This window comes from Anabrus simplex, chromosome X, assembly GCF_040414725.1.
Source record: "Anabrus simplex isolate iqAnaSimp1 chromosome X, ASM4041472v1, whole genome shotgun sequence".
Classification (NCBI taxonomy): domain Eukaryota; kingdom Metazoa; phylum Arthropoda; class Insecta; order Orthoptera; family Tettigoniidae; genus Anabrus; species Anabrus simplex.
In genome coordinates, this window is record NC_090279.1 from 177,143,448 (window position 1) to 177,168,313 (window position 24,866).

Below are 24,866 nucleotides of genomic sequence, written 5' to 3' on the forward strand. Positions count from 1 at the left end.
CTCAGCAGTACATAGTTATGGGAGGGGACTATTTCGTAGGACAGTAAGATCACTCTCGTGCATTGTTCATCTATGTTGATAGTACAGGACTATTCACCGAACTTTATTGTCACAGGTTATATATGATGATAATGGTGATCAATTACTAATTGTCTACTTTTAACATGCTTGTTTTGACTATTAACTTTGTCTACATTATTTAAAGGAAGGAGGCCCATTTAGGGTGAAAACATGTATTGATTGTGAGTGTCATATACAGTGAGGTCAGAAACGACGTGAACCGGGCATATGAGCATTCAAGGGTTGGTCATACTGGTGCATAATTTGAAAAAAATAATATTAGACATTTCGCGCCGTGGTCATTTTGTCAGCTGCTGAAGTTAACCAATCAGATCGCTTCGCGGGTGAATTCAAATGAGCTTTGCGAGGCGGTGTTGCTAAATCTGTTCGTGGCTTGAGAGCTATGCTGAGGAATCAGCATCAAATACAAACACACCGTGGGTTTCAGCCAGTGCGTCCGTAGCGTGCTTGCTGTGGGCTGCCATGTTTTATTACTACCTGTCAGGCTAGAGAGTATAAACTTCCTCTGATCATGGAAGAATATTATTCTGTGCTATATAGTCTTTGATTCTCTGACCTTCTCCAGCTTCTAAATATATTCAACAGATGGAGGAACTTTCCTCATAACTTACATCCTGCTAATAGAGAAAACATCGACGTACTGACAGACGGAAAGGTATTAAGTCGACTAGTCTTTTGTATGACCATTGCCAGTAAAAAAAGCTCTAGGACAACCTCTTGAAAAAGTGGGTGTCTACTGTCACGGCCAATTGTATGTTGCACTATCTAGGGCAAGATCGTTTGAAAATGATAAAATCCAGAAAATCATTTTCAGGGCTACCGAAAGTGGTGTTCGAACCCACCACCTCCCGAATACAAGCTGATTTCTCATCACTGATGATAGCGATGATGATGAAGAAAAGTAAGGAACCTGTCGATGGTTCTAATCAATCAATCAATCAATCAATCAATCAATCAATCAATCAATCAATCAATCAATCAATCAATCAATCAATCAATCAATCAATCAATCAATCAATCAATCAATCAATCAATCAATCAATCAATCAATCAATCAATCAATCAATCAATCAATCAATCAATCGTGATCTGCATTTAGGACAGTTAGCCAGGTGGCAGATTCCCTATCAGTTGGAAATTTATCAGACATCTCCTTTGGTTAAATAATTTCAAACCCTAACTCCAAAAAATTGCCCATGCCAGTATTCGAACTCCGGACCTCCTAGTTTTTAACATTAACCCTGACTTCTTTTCATTATTATTACTTCAAATACACTCCAAGGAATACTAATGTATGTGTATCGCTAGTCCCGCTTCTCTGCGGGGTGTTGTATGAAGTGAGATGAATCTTCGTAGTCTGGTTTTACGACCGGATGCCCTTCCTGACGTCAACCTCATCACAGGAGTTACTGAAATGAAATGAATTACGTGATATATGATAGAAGGAAGTGAAAGGTGGGAGGGGGGCTGTGCTGGCACATAGCCTACTTCTGTCGAAGGACACTAAGGGATCTGTTCAATGCTTAACGTATCCATCCGAAGTACGAATCACCATCAACAGCGTTATATGCCCTCACTCCATATAAACACCACGGAGGGGTTTAGAATTGAAACTAGGCTTTTGTCACGCAATCTAGTGATTAGAAATACCTCTCCTACCCTCCCGGCCAATATTCTGATGAAATTGTTTCGACCAAAGGGACAGGAACTGGTTAACCATAATTTCCACCAGGCGGTCACTCCAAAAAGTACTAACACGCCTATAATCCTATACCCGCTAAGTGGCACCTGTGCTTCTACACGTTCTCTGAAAGCTGATAGCACTAAACATTCCTCAAGCCAGCTGGAGGAAGGCGGGTAAACACACTTCCTCGATAACCGTTCGGTATGTTATCTGATGAAACTGCATTTCTCTTGTAATGCATTCGGAAATATAAAGCTTTTACAGGGCAGATAAGAGAGCTGCGCGCCTTGTACAAACAAGTATTTCGTTTTAACAATGGAATTCATCCCACAAAGGAAGACGATTTCGATTGATTGAAATAGACGAGGAAGAAGAAGAAGATTAACCTCTTGAGTTTTTAAGTTCAATCGTTTGTATTTTCTTTCCGGTTCGTCCATTCTCATCTTATTTCTAGATATAACAGATATCTTAGATTCAGGAAGTCAAACGGGCGGTATCGCGATTGACCGATATACGGCATTTGATAGAGCAGATCATGGGAGAATACTAGCAAAAATGAGTGCAATTGTTACTCCCGTTTTGACTTCAAAGGAGATTATTGGTCTTTTCCTTTTTTCTTTATTCATTTGATTTATTGTTCAACAGGCATTTCTCCCCACTAACATAACATTTCCATTTCTTAATTCTAATGATATAAATAATATTCAATAACATTTAAAATATGAAAACTTATGAACTATGGACAGTGGCAAGCGTATATTTCAACTTAATATTATAATTTCTCCTAAAATATGCATTGTTAATTTAAATTTTTGTGTTAGTTGCTTTACGTCGTTACGACGCAGATAGGTCTTATTGCGACGATGGGACAGGAAAGGTCTAGGAATGGGAAGGAAGCGGCCGTGGCCTTAATTAAGGTACAGCACCAGCATTTGTTTGGTGTGAAAATGGGCTGCTGAAACTGGGGTTCGAACCCACTAACTCCCGGATGCAAGCTCACAGCTGCGCGCCCCTAACCGCGCGGCCAACTAGCTCGGTGTGTCCTGGAACATGTTCAGCTCGTCTGGCGCAATACTTTCTATTTGACATCCATGGGCGACCTGCGCATCTGGATGTGGGGATGATGATAATGAGTTAGAGAGAGGGTGAAACCTAGTGTTAAATAGATCCAAGTGGTCTGCTAAAGGCTTGACGTCGCCATCCGACAGACGAATCCCTATCAACAGTGTCATATGCCCTCACTCCATCCGAACACTGCTGAGAGGTTTGGAATTGAACCCAGGCTTTTGCCACGCAATCTACTGATTATAAGTTGTATACCAGAACCTCTTCCAGCCTGCCGGTCAATATTCTGATGGTGATATATTTTACCACTAACGGGACTCAAACCAGATTATCACAGTTTCAGACCATACACTTGACACATCACCGAGCTCGATAGCTTCAGTCGCTTAAGTGCGGCCAGTATCCAGTAATCGGGAGATAGTGGGTTCGAGCCCCACTCTCGGCAGCCCTGAAGATGGTTTTCAGTGGTTTCCCATTTTCGTCTGATTTGTACGAGGTGCAACGAGAATGTTCCGTCTCTAGACACATCGCGAATATTCCTGTATTCATCATCTGAGCTGTATAAAGGAGACTAGTCGCGAACAGTCTGTCAGAGTTGAAGTCATTGTGTTGGGGTGAGTGTTGGAGATCGGTGCCTGGGCTGAGAACGGATGTAGAACTGTTGGCTGCTTTCAGTGTCCCACCGAAGTCAGAGTCTCGTCGCGTACGGAACGGAATACTGTGTGTACTGCCTTGGAGTACAGTGTTTAGAACAGTAATTTGAGTAGAATTGGAGAAGATTTAACTGTAGCATTGGCTAGCACTGTTGAACTGTTGCTGTTTGGTTGTAAGTACTAAGTATCTCACTGTATATGACTGTGTGAATTACTGGACTGTCTCTAGAGTCGAACCAAGGAACAGTCATCGTTTGTTGTGGGGGTCAGCAGCCCTACCTGTCTGCACGCAGCTGCTGTGTGGGGTGACTGGACTTGGAGGAGAAGTGAAAGTGCAGGCTATGTCTTAAGGTTGGTTGCTATCTGAAAGTAAGGCGAGTCTGTCAGCGAGGATTACACCCGTCTCAGGTCGTGATGAGATTTTACCGAATCGATTCATTTGGTACCCTTCACGTTACTGAATTGATTCAGTGATCCGATACTCGGCACATTAGAGTCACCGTTCCTATTACAGGAACAACATTCAACTCTCACTGTTCCCATCTAGACCTCATTCTATGAACTGCTTTCATATGGATGTCATCCAGCCTTCAGATTCAGGTTTCTCCTGCAGCCAGATCTTCGCATTAAGTATTGATGGACAAAGCCTTTTCCCCACAGTGACAAGTATACAGAATTAGGTGTAAATATATCTGCCCACGAGCAACCGGTGATGTTGTGACCGATGAATGAAGTCTTGTGCAATGATGCTATATATATTGCTATTGGCTTTACGTCACACCGACACAGATAGGTCTTGTGGCGACGATGGAAGAGGAAAGGGCTAGGACTCGGAAGGAAGCGGCCGTGGCCTTAATTAAGGTACAGCCCCAGCATTTGCCTGGTGTGAAAATGGGAAACCGCGGAAAACCATGTTCAGGACTGCCGACATTAGGGTTCGAACCCACTATCTCCCGAACACTGGATACTGGCCGCACTTAAGCGACTGCAGCTATCGAGCTCGGTGGTGCGATATACGAACTAACAGAATGCTGAGCAGTTCCCTCCCAATATAAAACTGATATATCGTAATGGTCATAAGCATGACCCATACTTACAACGTAGACCAGAGAGTTGAATTGAATCAATTGCTGAATACCAAGATTCATTAAACTAATAAATAGGAGAACCTATAATTACCCTATCTACTTTGGAATTATAATTTACTTTCATGACACTGCAAATGAACACAGTTATTTTTTAAACCTTCTTATTAATGGAAATGCATGTGAATGTATTAATTTCAAATGGTCTGAGAACGAGAGTTTGTACGGTTCTTTCAGTGAGCCATGGCTCTTTATGTCTCGCTCGCAGCGCAAATTCGGCTCTCCGCCAATGTTCAGTGATCCAATAATGAACCGCGCGCGTGTGTGTGTTCTGTCTCTCTGATTCGCGAGTGCGCCATTCAGCACTGACTCCTGCGAGTCAGCTGACTCGTGTGCCGCGAGCTGTTCGCCATCACTATGATTTCATTCATTCGGACAGTTCAATGAATCGATACACCGCTTCGAAACATACACTCAGCCAAAACCAGTCTCAAGTAATACCGACGACCTACTGTGTGAAGAGGAAAAACACTTGTAAATAGCCAGCAGTTAATGAGTATGGTCATTCACGGTTTAATAGAAGTGAATAGAATTGTGTGTGTATTTATAAGACATCCTGAAATAAATTAGAACGGTAAAACAGTCTGTGTTTTATTTGTAACAGTCTGATGCAGGATAAATATTAGCAGCCCTGTTGTTGTAACAATCCCAGCAACAGATTGTATGCGAGTCCGTGGGTCACTGTGGATAGTGAAAAATGAAAATGATGTGCAGTTTTTATTTTTGACATAAATATCTCCAAATCTCTAAATTCCACAGACTGTACTTCAAGGCAGTACACACAGTATTCCGTACCGCACGCGACGATACTCTGACTCTAGTGGAACACTGACGTCAACCAGCACTACTACAGATGTCGTCAGTCCAGCCACCGAACTCCAACACTCACCCCAAAACACTGACTCCAACTCTAAATGATTGTTCGCTACTAGCCTCCTTTTTTACAGCTCAGGTAATGTGTACCGGAACATTCGCGATGTGGCTAGAGACGGAACATTTTCGTTGCACCTCCCAGAAATGCACGGAGAAATTTGACATAAATATCTCCTATGGCTCGGAGTCATCCAAAAAATTTGTGTAATGTGACACGACAAAAAATGTGACGGAAGTGTAACCATAGGAACCATGCAGACGGCGACGTAAGGTATGGATGGATGGTCAGATATTGTTACCTAGCAAACGTGCAGGCTATGTATTATGGTTGGTTGCTATCTGAAATTCGTAGCCTTTGCTGGATGGCTATGACCGACAGACATATTTATTATCATTTGTTTTTCGCAATGGGAAAAGTGGCTTCTTTTTTCTATTATCAATATAGACATTGCTTTGCTTTAGATAATCACCACCTGCACTGCACTGGTTTTATGATTACGCCATCTGTGTGGGAAATACAAGAGACTTCTCATCCTTGTTCTGTATAATGCACGGTAATGGATAAAGAGCCATCATTAAATATAATAGATGTGGGTATCATGCTGCTATTACGGCATATCTTACATCCTCCCACATGAACGTCACTGTATTATTACTGAGTTAGATTCGCCTGCACATGAGTGTACTAGTTGCTTTTAGAACGTAAACTTGACATCTCTTCTGCCGGGAGGGGAAAATAAAAGTGGCGCGGAAAATATTTACAATAGGACTGACGTGGGCTTGATTCTTGTTAATTAACATCACCAGGCAAATGCTGGGGCTGTTCCTTAATTAAGGCCACGGCCGATTCCTTCCCATTCCTAACCCTTTCCTATCCCATCGTCGCCATAATACCTACCTCTGTCGGAGCGACGTAAAGCAAATTGTCTTCAATACATACTTTTATACAACACATTCAATCACAACCCTAAAACATTCCATTCGCTTTAAGCCCACATATTCTACAATGATTTATTTGTTTATTTATATACTGTACTGTATATATACAAAAATAATCAATTCAAGAGTAAATAAGACACATGATTTTTCTCTTATTTTTTAGTGTACTGTAGCGGTTCGACTTCAGCCATGGCCGTACTTATCGTTGACTCTGGCTCGTCTAAATCTTTCACGGCCTCCTGAACTGCGGTCTTAGTGTTGCGTCTCTTCATGTCTTCACGATCAAGTATGCGCTGGAGCACCATCTTGAGTTGTTCAGCTGCGGTAAGTTTGGAAGTCTCCTTAAGTTCTTTCATTATAGTGTCAGAGAATCCCTGTAAAACAAATCAAGAATTTTTCAGTTACCAGATGATTTACATGTTTCTTGAAGTCAAAATAAATATTATATTTTCATTATGTTCAAAAACTTAATGGTTCGGAATTTACAGGAGTGTCTTAGATCTGGGTCTGTGAAAGTGGTGATGATAACTGTCTTATTTATTTATTTATTTATTTATCCACCCCAAAATAACCTTTTACAGAGCTTTAGCTCCGTAATAGACAGTGAATATTATGTAAATGTAACATGTAAACTAGGTCAGCAGCGTGATCTGATTCCTGTAACTAAGCAAAAAGCAAAGTCACCTCCGTGGAAGGACTGGAAGATAAAGGCTTCCACCATTGTTAACCTCGGCACGTGATGGGGTAGAGTGGTTAGCTCTACGACCGGCCGCCTTTGCCCCCAGGAATTAACCTAGTACTAATTTTTGGTGTAGGCTGAGTGAACCTCAGGGCCATATGCACCTCCGAAAGTGAAGCCCATTCTATACTTCAGTCCAGAATTAAAATCATCGTTAGAGCTATTTTGGTAAAATGCTCACATATTTTCAGCAATGGTGAATTTCTTTGGAACTTTTACATTATGATTTATGTACGAGGTGTTCAGTTTCTCGTAAGAACAGTGAATAAAAGTGATGCCGTCTTAAAAAGAGAGAGATGGGCCATGAAAAACTGGAAAATGATAAACTCTGTATACTTTACAATAGAAAGTTTGTTTGACGGAAGTCGATTATGAAATATGATGGAGATTAATTTCGTTTAAAGGGAAAACGTAATTGGATTATCAGACATTAACTAACTCTAACCACACTTCTAAGCATGAAACTATTAGATAAGGAAAAGTAAGAAGCATGATATTCTTGAAAAGCTGAAAAGACTCCCTAGGCCTCACAATTCAAGCACCATCAGGGTCGAAAGAGAACAGGAATTTAGAAAGAAAAGGTGAAAAGGAAAACCTTGGGACGTGCAATAATGATGCATTGATAGATTCAGTCGTTACTCATGTGTGCCATATTGATGTCCTACACGATGGAAACAGAGACAGGAGAATAAAAGCGAATAAAAGCGAATAAAAGCGAGGGAGAAGAAACGACAATGGAGGAAATGGTTAGACTTAAAAGAAAGCGAAGGAAAGGATGGTCGGACAGGATAAGAAGAGAGGTTAAACATACAGGAGAATGAAAGAAAGACAAGAAACAGAGAGAAAATGAAGGGAAGAAGGGAAAGAATGAGAATTGAAGTAGTCAGATGATAAATAAGGGAATGAAAGAAGAAGAGGAGAAAGAAAGATAAGTGAAGAGAAGGGATGATAAAGAGGAGAAAACGAAAGTGAAGGAATGGAAGAGGCGATGAAAATAGACATAGATATGAGGGAAAGGAAAGAGAAGCGAAGGGGTGATAAGGAGGGGGAAGGAAAGGCAACTGAAGAGGAGGGATGGTAAAGGTAAGGAAAGAAAACAGAAGAGAAGGTGTGATGAAGGCAGAGAGGAGGGAGAAGGAAAGAAAAAGAAAAGAGATAGAGGTAAACGAAGATAAATTAAGAAAAGAGAGAGATGTAAGAGGAAAGAAATGAAAAAGAGAACTGAAGGAAATAAGTAAGAGAAGACACATGAAGGAAGAGAGGTAAGGGAAGAGAAAGGAAGAAAAGAGAAAAATATAAAGGAAATGAAGGAAAGAGAAGTGGAGAAAGAAGAGAGAGGAAAAGTAAGAGTAATGAAGGAAAGAGAAAGAAGTGAGAGAGTAGAAATGAAGAAAAATGGAGGTAATCGAAGAGAAATGAAGACAAGAGAAATGAAAAAAGAAGTAAAGAAATTAAGAAAAGGGAGAGAGGTAAGGGAAGAGAAATGAAAATAGGTAGGAGAAGAGGAATGAAGAAGAAAGATAGAGGAGTAAGAGAGGAGGAATGAAGAAAAGAGATAAAAGGAAAAGAACAAAGGGGAAATACACGGGAAATGGAGGAAAAAGAGAGAGGTAAGTGAAGAGAAATGGAGAAAACAGAACGAGGTAAGAGAATAGATATGAAGGCAAAGGAAAGAGGTAGGAAAGACAAATTAAGAAAAGAGAAAGAGATAAGAGAAGGGGAATGAAGGAAGGAGATAACTGAAGAGAAATGAAGAAAAGAGGTAAATAAGAGAAATGAAGAAAAGGGAGAGAGGTAAGGGAAGATAAAGAGAGGTAATAGAAAGGGAAGGGGATGTGAAGGGAAGGCTACTTACGCACCTCGAACTTACCGAGCCCCTGAGAACGCGCCTCCATCACCAGGCTCTGTGCTAGTTTAGAGATGTGCTCCTGGTATTCCTTGTGCTCGTCCAGCTGCTGAGCGGCGTTGTCCAGGAGTTGGAGGGCGGCCGGGATGTACGAGTCCGAGTAGGACGGGGCAATGGCACCCTGTGGACAAAACATACTTCATTCTTTATCTCTTTCTGGAAGACATGTTCTTGTAGGAATGAAGGAGGGAATGATACTTAGATTTACATTCTGAGTAGAACTTATTTTCCTTTAGCGATAATCCCTCCTGTTTGCGAGGTCCATTATATGGATCTGCTGTTTCCAGTTAGGTCTCTCTCGGGCCATATCTGGATGTATGGATATTCACACTCTTGAGGTCTTTATGTACAGTGGCGATCGAACGTTGCGTAGGTCGTGACTTTCGTCTTCTGCTTACAACCTCTGGGTCAGAGCCTTTCAAACGCCCGAAATCTCACGTGTGCAAACCGAGGCGCAGAGGTTCTGTGCACCGTGCATCGGTCCGACTCCGCTCGGCTCAGACCAGCGTTATGTCTCGGAGTGACTCGGATAAACTTGGCTTAATTCGGCTCGGATGACGGAGCACTGGGCAGGAAGTGAGAAAGGGGGAAGACAGGTGGAGCGAGCGAGACAGGCGTAGGGAAAGAGAGAGACAGCGCTATTGCTCAAACTCGAGCAGTTGTGATCTGTACTCTAGTCAACCTACCGAAGTCCTCTTTTGCACTTTGCACCGCGCAATGCACCGGTGCATGCACCTTGAGAGGCCCTGCTCTAGGTTGTAGCCTGTCTCGGAAATTGTGTAGGATAATGAACGTGAAACATGCTCAAATCATCGGAGACGACTCTCGAACATTTTGCCGTGGATTGGTGCAACCGTTTTCTGATGCTGTCGTTGGAAACGCGATCTAATTTAGTGATAACCGTTGTCAACCGCAGAATCTTTGTGTCTACTACCTAAGAAGCACCCTTCTTCGTAAGGATTTATGAGTAAAGATTAATGCGGTTAAATTAAGATGGCCCGCAAGTAAATGCGTCTTACAACACGTTCTTGTAATATTTACCACCTTCTTATAGGGTACATAAACACGTAGGTTGTGCCCTTTCGATACACGATGTGTAAAGCTGGCCGGGGGGAGGCCAAAAATGTGAATAATAACAAAAATCTACGAATCAGTTGTAAAGGGACTATGAAATAAGTGAATTGTAAGAAACCACCTAGCTTTTGCAGATGATCTAGTCATTCTAAGAAAAACCCCAGAAGAAGGAAGGATGAAATTGGAACACTTTGAAAAGTGTGCCTCCAAAATAGGAGTACAAGTTTCCTATGAAAATCTAGAATGGATCACTAGTCTCAACAATGCAGTGCAGAAATTTCATATATCTAACAACAAAAGAATCAAACGATTCAAGAAAGAGCAATAATAGCAACAGCGGTAGTGAAGAGGAGCATGAAGGCAAGAATTCACAAAATAGAGGAAGCTTATCACGCAGCGATGAATATACACAACAAAAGTCAGTATCTAGAAATACTAAATGAAGGCACTTCGAAACGGTAATCCTTCCAGCAGCTTTGTATGAAACTGAGTGTTTGAATATCTTCTCAGATGGAAGAATAAGCAAAATAGAAAAGAAAATCCTAAGGGAAATTATAGCACCTATTTGGAAGAATGGCATATAGAAAAAGAGACAAGAACACTATTTATGCAAAGCATCAGAATAAAATAGATATGTTTTCTAAAAAAAGAATTTTAAGATTTTTTGGTCACGTGTACAATAATGGCAGATTTAACAAAACAACTTTTTGAACGCTGCAAATAAAGAAATTAAACCAGCATTTTTCAAAGAAGCCGAAGAAGATTTGATACTACTCATTACTAAAAAGGAACAAATTGCAAATTGAAACAAATTTAAGAAAGCAATATTTGATGGTAAATTTCCAGAGAATGCCAAAAATTAATAAGGTAGTAAATGGAAGGATGGAAGGAAAGTAAGAAGGAAGGAAGGAAGGAAGGAAAGAGGGAAGAAAGAAATAAAACAACACGAAGAAAGGATGAAGAATTTTATGGAAAAAAGAAGAAAACTGCTTGATGTAGTCCTAAGATGAATGAATGGATGAATAAATAATAATAAACCCTCAGTTACCGTGAGCAGGTATTTTGATTGACGCCATCGTAGGTTGCTTGCGTGTCAATTTAGACATTCCTTTTGATTCGTATCAGATGGTAAAGAAACAACAAAACAACAACTCTATTCTTTTGCACTCCCTCCGTGTCTGTCATTAGAAAATGTACGATTTGATCCAATCCCACATATATTGGCACAACTTGGCCGACTATAAATTCAAAATAAATCGAATTTTAATTTATATTGTCGGGTAAACACTGGATGAGCTAGGTGAGATTTTGTACGTGCAGACACCGTACGACATAAAGTGACGAGCACATTACTTTTTCCACCCTTCACCTCTACCAGGTATCAACACGGGATCTTCAGACCTGAATGCCGATGGTCTAAATATCTGGTGGAGATACAAGTTCGTACAACTGGAATATTCGGCGTAGGAAGTCCACATTCCGCACTACTGTACAGCAACGATAACACAATTTGTCCTTGCACTTGAGTGGCTAGGAGTTAAGCAGGCAGGCAACTTGTCCGTCCATGCCGTTAAGTGGCTATGCATACCTTCCAGGCGTTCTAAATGGCTATACGAACGAACATAAATACATCACTTTTATAACTGTCCGCCTCTGTGGTGTAGTGGTTAGCGTGATTAGCTGCCACCCCCGCAGGTCCGGGTTCGATTCCTGACTCTGCCACGAAATTTGAAAAGTGCTACGAGGGCTGGAACAGGGTCCACTCAGCCTCGGGAGGTCAACTGAGTAGAGGTGGGTTCTATTCCCTCCTCAGCCATCCTGGAAGTGGTTTTCCGTGGTTTCCCCACTTCTCCTCCAGGCAAATGCTGGGATGGTACCTAACTTAAGGCCACGGTCGCTTCCTTCCCTCTTCCTTGCCTGTCCCATCCAATCTTCCCATCCCTCCACAAGGCCACTGTTCATCATAGCAGGTGAGGCCGCCTGGGCGAGATACTGGTCATTCTCCCCAGATGTATCCCCGACCCAAAGTCTGAATCTTGAGGACACTGCCCTTGAGGGTGTAGAGGTGGTATCCCTCGCTGAGTCCGAGGGAAAAACCGACCCTGGAGGGTAAACAGATTACGAACGAACTTTTATAAATAATAATTAAACAAGGAATTTATAGTCCCCAATTAATTCTCGTTGGGAGCTGACGGCTAACGAAGATAAGAAAACAACAGTCTAATGGATAACAAGACATTTTCTGTCGTAGATCATAGGGTTATCAAGAAGTTTTTTTTTTTTTTACAGGGAAAGCTGTTATGAACATATTCATTCACTTTGCTTTCTTTAAGATTTCTCTGTGCACCTTTAGCTGCTAGTGTGCGTTAATAGTTCAGTAAATTGACACAAAAGTTGGTAGAATGGTAAAATTGTAAAGATATTTCGTAATGAGTGCCAGCATTGTGTTTCAGATCTGAATGATTTCAGAGTTTCCAGGGTCTCCTTACGAACCCTGCGACTAGAAGACTTACAATACACTTCCAGAACACGGCCAACTGTACAGAACTAAGCCTCCTGTAATGTTCTTGCTAGGTTATTCAAAGCTCTTGACCAACCAAGTTATTTCTAGCAGCCATATTTCCTAACGAATTTCCTACTACATCCCACACTACAAAAATGACGGGCATCTTCAAAGAGAGAGACTGAGGTATTCTTTTAGACGCTACAAACAATCTTTTGCATTCCCTGTAAATTTATTTTCAGAAATGTATGATTTGATCACTTCCTGCGTATAATGGCACAACTTTGTCCGAACATAAATTGATTCATTAATAATATTAAATATTATGAATAGAATACAAAAGTTGTTTAAATCACTTTGTATTCACAAACATTAGCACGTAAAACATAAGAAATACATTTTATGCAAGAATAAAATGTGGTGTTACAGAATAATGTTGAAGGTGCGATGGGTGGATCGAATTACGAATGAAGAGATGCTGAATCGAATTGGTGAGAGGAGATCGATTTGGCTAAAATTGACCAGAAGAAGAGATAGAATTATAGGACACATCATAAGACACCTAGGACTTGTTCAGCTTGTTTGTAAGGAAAGTGTAAGTGGTAGGCACGGCAGGTGTAGACCACGGTATGAATATAACCATCAAGTTAGAGCAGATGTAGGGTGTAGTAGTTACGCATAAATGAAAAGGTTAGCGCAGGATAGGGTGGCATGAAGAGCTGCATCAAAACAGTTTTTGTACTGATGACCTAAACAAAAAACACAACAACAACAACAACAAGAACCACCAAGGAAACGAAGGATTTGTACTTAAAAGCCTGTCCTTGATACTTTATGTCTGTAACAGTACACATACTCTTAGTGCATAGTACGGAGATAATCAAATGACATATTTTAGCAATAGGGCATCTCTCTGAAGAGGCTGAAAACAAAGACCTCGGGTGTTTCATAGAAGAGCATGCTAGAAAAATTTCCAGAATTGCTACAGATGAACTTGTGCTGAAAACGTCACTCATCACTTCAGACCCAGTAATTTCCTCACACGAGCAGTTAATGCTGTTTGAAGTCAGCGGCAAATACAGGAGAAAAATGTGCACCTTGTGTTGCAATGTTATGGACTACACTTCCCAGTAAATGCAGTTCGCCGGAAGCAGTTCAAGGTCTTGCTGTTGAAGGGATAGGCCAGGTCCCATTTCTTTCACTGCATAAGCTGTTGGACAGTGGCCACAAGAGACGGTATTTACTGCGTATTTCATTTTCGTTCATCACCTATATAACGATATTACATTTACGAAATATGGATTATGAGGACAGTGAACGTGTCATTCTGGAAGCGGAGAAGTATCCATGTTTGTACAATGCGCGCAGTAGCGGCGCTAAGATGCTCGCTCCCAACCGCCCGCCGCAATAATTGAAAATGGCCCCCTCACTTCCTGATGAGAAAAGTTACATGTTTATTTCGTAGTGCGAGATTGTGTGTCATTACTAAAGCCCGGATTTTTATGCAGTAACAGGTTAGATTGCAAACTAAGTTGGTTAGTAGGAGTTGTCGGCTACCCGCTCTTCCATAATGTAGCAAGAGTAACATAAATTATAGGGGCTCTGATGGGCCGTACCCCTCATGTTTATGCAAACCACATAGCATGATCGTTGTGAAGGTAGACTATACTTGCTACTCCCTTCAGTAAGTTTGCATTCTAACCTATTAATGCATAAAAATCCGGGCTCTAGTCATTACAATGAACATCAACGATGACGACATTTCTCCACTTATAACTGACAGTAGATCGTGAAGAGTGTTCAGTGACGTTCGGTATTATTAAAAAAAATGTCTGGGTGAAGCTTCAGGTTCTCATGAATAAGGACAAATTTACCCTTCGTTGACCTTTCACTGATAATAGGATGAATCCACCATTTTCTTTTTGTCAACGTCGCTTCAGTCGTACAAGTAACATGGATAAAGCAACATTCGCTGCAAGATTCATAACTGAACTAGATCTTCGGGAACAACAAATGATCCTTGCTTTGCATCAACTGTGCTACAAGTGCATTTGCTCCCGCCGTGTGGCATTTAGCGACAGCAATTGCCGTGGAACAGTTTTCGATGCTTGCTGCAACTGTATTTACTGTCTCGTGTGGCCTTAGCACATTTTTTCTCCTGTATTTGCTGCTGACTTCCGACAGCATTAACTGCTCGTGTGGTCGTAGCCCAAGACGACTGGCACCAAGTAGGAAGGGGAGCTTATCTCTACAGATCCGCATCGTCTTAAGAACACCAACATCAACCGGTACTGCTGGATTTTATGACAAGTAGAGCACTTGTAGTGACACATACAGTGCAGGGTTGCCAATTCTTTTTTTGAAAAAGAAGGATGCCATACTTTCCAGTGTAGACTCCTTTGAATGTAACTTAGATTTCCAGTCTGTCGAACACAAGTTAAAAATAAATATTACACTATAACATACCGGTAAAAACATATTATTAAACAAGGAATAAAAATACACACTATTAAAAAAGAATGACACGTTTCATTCTTAAAAGGACATCATCAGATTCTATCAAGTCGCAATCAATATTTGGAAATATTTGTGTTTATTTCTGTCTAAATAACTAGGAATTTGAAATTTCGAACTTATCTTAATGAAATCCTGCTTTGTCTCCACTCCAACAAGACTTCATTAACATAGGTTCCAAATTTCAAATTTGTCTCCTCTCCAGCACGACTTCATTAAGATAAGGTCCGAATTTCAAAATTTGACTCCACTCTAGCAGGATTTGAATAAGATAAGTTCCAAATTTCAAATTTGTCTCCACTCCAGCAGGACTTCATTAAGATAAGGTCCGAATTTCAAATTTTTCTCCACTCCAGCACGACTTCAATAAGATAATTTCCGAATTTAAAATTTGTCTCCACTCCAGCAGGACTTCATTAAGATAAGTTCCAAATTTCAAATTTATCTCCACTCCAGCAGGAATTCGGTAAGATAAGTTCCAGATTTAACATTTTTCTCCACTCCAGCAGGACTTCATTAGGATAAGTTCCAAATTTCAAATTTTTCTCCACTCCAGCATGACTTCAATAAGATAAGTTCCAGATTTCAAACTTGTCTCCACTCCAGCATGACTTCAATAAGATAAGTTCCAGATTTCAAATTTGTCTCCACTCCAGCATGACTTCAATAAGATAAGTTCCAGATTTCAAACTTGTCTCCACTTCAGCAGGACTTAAATAAGTTCCAAATTTCAAATTTGTCTACACTCGAGCAGGAGTTCATTAATATAAGTTCCAGATTTCAAACTTGTCTCCACTCCAGCAAGACTTCAATAAGATAAGTTCCAGATTTCAAACTTGTCTCCATTCCAGCAAGACTTCATTAAGATAAGTTCCAGATTTCAAACTTGTCTCCACTACAGCAGGACTTCAATAAGATAAGTTCCAAATTTCAAATTTGTCTCTACTCCAGCACGACTTCAATAAGATAACTTACAAATTTCAAATTTGTCTCTACTCCAGCACGACTTCAATAAGATAACTTACAAATTTCAAATTTGTCTCTACTACAGCACGACTTCAATAAGATAACTTACAAATTTCAAATTTGTCTCTACTCCAGCACGACTTCAATAAGATAACTTAAAAATTTCAAATTTGTCTCCACTACAGCACGACTTCAATAAGACAAGTTCCAAATTTCAAATTAGTAGGTGTTTGGACAGAAATAAACATAAATATTTCCAAATAATGAGTGTGACTTGATAGAATGTGATGATGTTTTTAAGAACGAAACATTTCATTCTTTGTTTAAGAGTGTGGTTTTTACAGGTATGTTATAGTGCAATATTTATATTAAACTTGTGAGTTCGACAGACTGAAAATCTTTTAAGTTACATTATATGGGTTGCCAATTTAGTCACTATATGGCTAGATCTAGCCATTTCGAGTATTGAGTTAGTGAAAATTTTTCGAAAAAGCGGCATTTTGGACTTTCCCAAAAATTGGATAAGTATTTCTAGCCACATTTACTTCAGACGTTTTTATTCTGAATTTCAATGTATTTATAGATTTTAAAACTGCTAGTTAGGGAATTTTTTAAATACGAATGACAATAATAAAAGTCACATTATGGGGACACCGGAAACCAGATTATGCAGAAAAATTGTAGAGCAACTCTGGTATCTTAAGCAACAGGAGGATGGATTAAGGAAATTAGAAAGGTTGTGGAAGAACTAAAAATAACTATGGATGATTTACAAAAGAAAACAGAAATTTAAAGAAACTGAAAACATAACAATAAGACAAATACACCAACGACACGCAATGAAAAGGGTATTTTTTAGATGAGGTCCGCCAGAAAAGGTCAGAACGAATGGAAAGCTACTGGAGAATCGGCAAAAAGAATCTATCAAAGAAGAAAACCAGAAAATGATCGACTGAAGTGGCCTAATGAGCCCGTAAAAGCAGCAGTAGCAGCAGAAGAAGAAGAAGAAGAATAAATTAAACATCCTTGTTTCGCAAATAACCATCAAAAATCCCGAATCAACATTTACTGCATAGCATATATTTTTTATTTAGTTGAGAATTAATGAAAAATACTAACTTCAAATTCTCATGACAACAAAGACAAATTTAAGAGATAGGTGTGTGAATTTAACAAAAAAAAAAGAACTTCAGCAAATTCACAATCGGCTGCGTTTTACAGCCGGATACCCTTTCTGACATCAGCCCTGTATGGAGGGATGTAATAACTCTTGCGTGTTTCTGTGGTGGTTGGTCGTCTGGTGTGTTATTTGAATAGGAAGAAGAAAATGTTGGGACAAATACCCCGTCCCCAAGCTAGAAAATTAGTCATACGCGATTAACATCCCCGACTCGGCCGGGAATCGAACCAGGAACCCTCTGAATCGAAGGCCTCAACGCTGACGATCCAGCCAACGAGTCGGACATTCTCAGCGTATTTCTTTAATTTAATGTGATATAAGAGTATTTTCTTTTCGTAATAGAGGTAGAAAATTTGATTGACTTTTCGCGGCGTGTAAGATTTTATTGTTAAAATTGCATTAATTTTCTCTTACACAGTCGTGATCACATCAATTTTGTCTCACACTGAAAACACTTATAATATTTAACTTGATTAATCTGCCTTTAAAATTTCAAGAAGCCTCCGTGACTCCGGTGGCAGTGCGTCAGCCTCTCACCGCTGGGTTCCTTGGTTCAAATCCCGGGCACTCCATGTGAGGTTTGTGCTGGACAAAGTGGAGGTGGGACAGGTTCTTCTCCGGATACTCCGGGTTTCCCTGTCATCTTTCATTCCAGCAACACTCTCCATTATAATTTCATTTCATCCATCAGTCATATATCATTGCCTCAAAGGAGTGCGACAGGCCTCGGCAGCCGGCACAATTACTATCCTCGCCGCAAGATGGGAGGAGGGGTCCATGCATTGCATCCCTGACGCGGTCACTGACTGGAAAACAGGTTGTAGGTTTTCATTTTCAATCTGCCTTTATTTAAAAAAACAGAATTTTTATAGATAACATTATTCTAGTTGATATGAACAAACAACATGCATTAAGGTAACAAAATAATCATTGGGGTAAGCATAAAATATTTCTAGGGCTGAATAATTGCTTAAAATTAATGTTATGTCTTAAAATGTATGTGTCGCTACCACTCCCTTGACACGGGATGTTTGTTTTTATTCGTAGAGATTTTAAGATTAATAAATACACTGGTATGGATTATCACAGTAATGTTATTTTTGTTCCTCTGGAATGGGCTCATTGCACACTGTGCGACGATGGGTTTCGAACCCGCTTACTTCCCGAATACGGAATTTGGCTCCATAGCCTTAGCACGTTAACATGTCAGCCACTGTGCTCGGTTTGTTTATAATAATATATTTAATTCAAGTCCGCCTCTGTGGTGATTAGAAGGTCTTATGAGGGCTGGAACAGGATCTACTCAGCCTCGGGATGTCGACTGAGCAGAGGTGGGTTCGATTCCCACCTCAGCCATCTTCAAAGTAGTTTTCCGTGGTTTCTCACTTCTCCAGGCAAATACCGGAATGGTACCTAACTTAAGGCCACGGCCGCTTCCTTCCTCCTTCCTTGTCTATCACTTCCAATCTTCCCATCCCCTCACAAGGCCCCTGCTCAGCATAGCAGGTGAGGCCACTTGGGCGAGGTACTGATGCTCCTCGCCAGTTGTATCCACCGATCCAATGTCTCACGTTTCAGGACACTGCTCTTGAGGCGGTAGAGGTGGGATCTCTCGCTGAGTCCGAAGTAAAACCAGCCCTGGAGGGTAAAAGGATTAAGAAAGAAAGAAAGAAAGTGAGATGTTTACGTCCGGAATTTCTAAACGAGTAACATAAACTTATCACTTTAGTGGCTCTTGTGTACAATATTTTATTTCATACCATGATGAATTTATTTTAAATTAAATTAATTATAAGTACTTTTGATTCGTCGCGACGTAAATCGTCCTTGTTTGCTCCATGCATTGACGGTTTTTTGTTTTGTGTTACTGTGAAAGGTATAAGAGATGTTTACATGTTGTTATATTGTAATAAAACATAAACATTAATGTTATTTGAAGCATTTGGCAGTCCACTAAGCTACAAGAGTCGTAAACAATGTACTTAATGAAGGTAATACAAATATTTTGATATACTGTAATATATGCGATATTTATATACATTGCATTATGCACACTCACCTGTCGATTTAGCGTAATCGGATCAACCACGTTGCGGCTTAACCGCGATATCAAAAAAATGCAGGAGTGTTACGTGTTATAGTAATACAGAATTACAAAGGGTCGGGATGATATTGCCAGGAAGATGCTCTCATCACAGAATAATTTGTTTTGAGAAACTTGAGAAGCCAAATAAAGAAAGGTGTTTCTCGGTAGAAGAGTAGAAAACCTTGAGTGATTATTATTAGAAACAGTAAACTTAGGTAGTCTGAATACTTTTTTGCCTTATTAGTTTCAACGAAAAGTGCTGTTTATTTTTCCATTTATTAATTGCGCTAAGTGATACTTTTACTGCAACGTATTGGGTTAGTTAATAAAAAACAATATATTAGTATTATTTATTATCATTAGAGCCCGGATTTGTATGCACTAATAAGGTTAGAATGCAAACTTACTGAAGCGAGTAGCAAGTATAGTCTAACTTCATATCGACTGTGCTGTGAGGCTTGCATAAACGTTAGGGTGCGAAATCTGACAAGTCCATCTGAAACCCGGGCGAAAACGTAAATTACTTGAAGCTCTCCACCGCTGTCATTGCTCTAAGTAGGTGGAACTTAAACCACTCATGTACTTCTTGGAGAGTGTGTGTTTCCGATAGGTATCAATAGGACAATGTTCACTTAAGCAATGTACAAACCGAAAAATTTGTTCAGTCAACACTTAACCCTGGTAGAGGAAGGTTTCACTAATAAAGCAATAAATCAGGACAAATCGCGCCTCGCATGGCCTTTATTAAGAAAATGACAGTCTCTCATAAACTCCTCAGATGATTGGAATAACGTTTTAATGTTTATCATTCTCGTTATAACAACAAAATTCAAACAAAAAGATCTAAAATTTACATTTTTCTCGGGGAGGGATTAGTTAAATTACAGGGGAATTTTATACCCTCTTCTCCCCCCCCCACCCCGCCGGATACTGCTCTGAAAAAACACTAGTAGTTAAGCCCTATGTTGCTTCTCCCCTCCACCACTTCTTTCTGATTTTGCACCCTGGTACGGCCCCTTCAGAACCCCTAGAATTTATGTTACTCCTGTCACAATACGGAAGAGCGGGTGGCCGACACCTCCTACTAAACAAATTAGTTTGCAATCTAACCCGTTACTGCATAAGCGTCCGGGCTTTAATTATCATTTTAAATGTACTTTCAATACGCCTGTTCTATTTTTAACTTTTTGCGGGTTAACCGCGATTTTACTTATCCGGGAAGCCTTAACCCTTACATTATCGCGTTTAATCGAGAGTTGAGTGTACACCTAGTACTGTGATGGCGGTAGATTGTTTGGGCTGGGAATGCTGAGACGCCATATGAATACGAAACTACGGTGCTGCAATCAGGTGGAGAAACAAGTCAACAAGATTAAGTTCGGGGTTCCTTGATTCATGATCTCTCTGACTATCCGTGTTTACATTACTGTGTGGCGGAATTCGACCAATCAGAGACGATTTCTAATAGAAACAGTGCGGAAACTAATTTCGATACGGTAGAGTATCATTTTCCGTACTCTCGTAAGAATGATCAGAAGGCAATTACGTCATAGTATTAAATAAAATATTGAGAGATAGGTTTATCTCTTTTGTAGTGATATTTGTTCGTCCACCTCTGTAGATCTTTTGCCACTAAAATGGAATTGAGCCAATGACACGTGGTGTTCCCAAGCGGTCACCCATCCAAGTACCGACCACGCCCAATGTTGCTTAACTGCGGTGATCGGACGAGAACCGGTGTATTCAACATGGTATGGCCGTTGACTAAGTTTATCTTACTCATTTGGAAATTTCGCCCTCGCCGTAAATATCTCATTCTAAAGGAAATACATCACTTTCCGTTAATATTGGGTAAATATACAGTACATATTGATGTGATGCCTTTGCTGGCGGGACCTAGTGTTTACAGTGCACTAAGTCTTCTGGAATAGGCTAGAGAAATTTAGTTACTTTCATTGACCTGTCTCAGTCTTATCCTTGGCTTTAACAATGTGAAAGTGACTGAGGCATGAGCGATGCTAGTAATGCCATACCTTATGCAGCCAATCCCTGTTGTGAATGGTGTGAAAATGTTGCTCATAGGGTCGGATGATGCATGCATTTCACTGGGCTTGGCAGTCTGATATGTAATAGCAACTTATGAATCGGTGAGGGAAGCAATGGGAAACTACCACACTCCTCATTTCCCTAGTACGCCTCTTCATTGATGCCTAGGCCATCTATGCCAGCCGATTATGGAGCTGTTGAGGATTCAACCACCCTTAGGGCTGAGGACTGAACATTCCTACATACATACTGAACCCATGACCTTTGTGGATCTTAAAGGGTTCAATACATATAAACGTGGCAGCTTTCTGCTATAGGTCATTCCATGTTAAGAAAACAGTTTTGCTCTTATGACAACAAGGTTGCCATATCGAACGTCTCTGCTCAACAGTATTATGGGAAAACCGTGGCATATATTATAATGGTGAAACTCAGTATTTAAGTTCAAAATAAAAGTAGGAAGAAAGTAAACTGTACATTATGTGTTTGAAATCTAGGGTACAGGTATTGTAGGGAGAGCTTCTTCCAGTTTTTACAGCAGCATAGATAAACTACTGCACATAAAATATCTCAGTATTGAAGTTCAAGGCAAACTGACAACAGACAATTTTATAGGTCATTGTGAGGGATGCACTTGCCCAAGCAACGCCGGGTACTACTGTGCCGTAATATCGCCCCACGAAAAGAATGGTAACAATTGAATGCGCTTGTGAATAAGTGGTAAGAATGTGGCAAAAATAAAATGCGCTTAAGGAACAAAAGCTAAATAACAAAACCAGGCACAGATAAACATCGTAGCGAATTTCTGTATCAGTAAAAGTCATGTCGTCCGCCTCTGTGGTGTAGTGGTTAGTGTGATTAGCTGCCATCCCCGGAGGTCCGGGTTCGATTCCCGGCTCTGCCACGAAATTTGAAAAGTGGTACGAGGGCTTGAACGGGGTCCACTCAGCCTCGGGAGGTCAACTGAGTAGAGGGGGTTCGATTCCCACCTCAGCCATCCTCGAGGTGGTTTTCCGTGGTTTCCCGCTTCTCCTCCAGGCGAATGCCGGGATGGTACATAACTTTTAAGGCCACGGCCGCTTCCTTCCCTCTTCCTTGTCTATCCCTTCCAATCTTCCCATCCCCCACAAGGCCCCTGTTCAGCATAGCAGGTGACGCCGCCTGGGCCTCCCCAGATGTATCCCCCGAACCAGAGTCTGAAGCTCCAGGACACTGCCCTTGAGGCGGTAGAGGTGGGATCCCTCGCTGAGTCCGAGGGAAAAACCAACCCTGGAGGATAAGCAGATTAAGAAGAACAACTGTTGTACAGTACAAGAATATTTGAACATATAAAAACCAAAACCAAAGCCCATGGCACTAGAGCCCTTGAAGGGCCTTGACTTACCAAGCGACTGCTCCTCAGCCGGAAGGCCTGCAGATTACAAGATGTCGTGTGGTCAGCCCGAAGAATCCTGTCGGCCGTTATTCTTGGCTTTCGAGACCGGGGTCACTACCTCACCGCCAGATAGCTCCTCAATTCTAATCGCGTAGCCTGAGTGGACCTCGAACCAGCCCTCAGGTCTAGGTAAAAATCCTTGAACTGGCCGGGAATCGAATCCGGGGCCTCCACGTAAGAGGCAGGCACGCTACCTCTACACCACGAGGCCGGCTATTTGAATACATACACATATATAGATGACTTCTCCTCAACAGTGATAAGCTGTCGACGATTCACAGCGTAACGGCACGCGTAACATGCAACTCAGAAGGGAAATCAACAACAAAGCGATGGCTGTTCCCGCCAATGGCTTCCTCCCTGCGAATGTTTTTATTAAATAGAGTATGTTATTATTTTAATAACTCAAGGGGCAAAAACATGCCTCAACCATTTTTTCTTTCATTTTACTATATAATTGTGCATTATGCAACTCACCTATAATGGCAGTAATTAAGACACGAGTATGTTTATGAAACGAGCAAAGCCAGTTTTATAATTTCCATACGAGTGTCTTAATTATTGCCATTATAGGCGAGTTGCATATGACTGTTTATGTTCGACGATAATTAAAACTTAATTTTTTTAAATATTCATAAATTTCTGTCCAGATGTCGGTTGACAGTTGAGTTTACTGAACAGACCGCAGAGCGCATATGCTGGGTTATTGATTATCCGTGACTGGATCAGAGACCTTGACAATGTCATATGTTTTCAAAGCTCTGATAGAAGGTTATCATGACCTAGCTTTAGTTCAAATAGAAATTGTTTATTGTACAGTTGGTGAAGTTAATTTGCCGGGAATGTGCCGTGTAGTTGTGGAATATTGGAAGTAGAAGGAGCATTGATGTTAATATGTGTATCCGACATGATTGATTTTGAAAACAAGTGCGAACCTAGTCAAACAGTTGTATCATAATGAAAATCTGAACTCTGATTGGTGGAGAACCTGTATAATAATGAAAATCTGAACTCTGATTGGTGGAGAATCTGTATAATAATGAAAATCTGAAGTCTGATTGGTGGAGAACCTGTATCATAATGAAAATCTGAACTCTGATTGGTGGAGAATCTGTATAATAATGAAAATCTGAACTCTGATTGGTGGAGAGCCTGTATAATAATGAAAATCTGAACTCTGATTGGTGGAGAACCTGTATCATAATGAAAATCTGAACTCTGATTGGTGGAGAACCTGTATCATAATGAAACTTGAACTATAATGAGCCTCATTAAGATTCAGTTTTCTGGCATATAATATTTATATATCGGCATCGTCGAGTATAAAGTACATTACGATATTCCTTAATCACGAGGAATTATGAATGTCTAAGAGGGGGTGTGTTCACTCCTTATAGATCCGTAAGAGCAATACTCTTTTAATAACACGGAATGAGCTGTAGGATGTCATTCGTATTTTACTGTAGTTTTATCGGCTGTTTGTAAATAATGTATTGAATTGACTATAACGTATCTTTCATTTCACTACAAGTCAGACAATGTAACGTAATCTCTGTGGGACACTCCCTATCTTGTCCTAACTTGTACAGTATTTTTCAAAGCCCCCTCTGACTTACCATAATCCCGACTGCGGCAAGAACGCTGACGAAGGAGTTCCAGAACATGGTAGACTGAGTAACACGTCAGAGGTAAGGCCCTCTTTAAAGGTCCTGCTAATGAGCTGCTATCAGTGGTGAAAGTCTATCAGCATTCTAGTCTCGTCCTACTGTATCAGTGTTTACGACTTCTTTGACCACAGGGGTGGGAAATATTTACAACACTCAGATCACCGCACACCTCGCTTCCCACACAGTGTTTCCTCTAATTGCCATGCTGAGCAGCTGACTGAGTTTGCTCCTTGCTTACAATTTCACTTCACTGTCTCTTGCTGTTCCTGAGTCGAATTTTCCATGCTCTACGCAGAAATCAGGCTATGCG

At 40.6% G+C, this 24,866-nt stretch overlaps 1 protein-coding gene and 1 non-coding gene across 2 annotated transcripts; both read right to left on the reverse strand.

Annotated features, from left to right (window-relative positions):
- Positions 1 to 6,482: 6,482 nt before the first annotated feature.
- ImpE3 (Ecdysone-inducible gene E3) lies at positions 6,483 to 24,553 on the reverse strand. The gene is made up of 3 exons (XM_067159561.2): positions 24,506 to 24,553; positions 9,039 to 9,206; positions 6,483 to 6,814 (listed from the first exon to the last, which is right to left on the reverse strand). The coding sequence occupies exons 1-3, from the start codon at positions 24,551 to 24,553 to the stop codon at positions 6,593 to 6,595; spliced, it is 438 nt and encodes a 145-aa protein (XP_067015662.2). The 3' UTR covers positions 6,483 to 6,592.
- Positions 21,055 to 21,173, reverse strand: LOC137503404 (5S ribosomal RNA). The gene has a single exon (XR_011019122.1). It is a non-coding gene; the product is annotated as a 5S ribosomal RNA (ribosomal RNA).
- Positions 24,554 to 24,866: the final 313 nt, after the last annotated feature.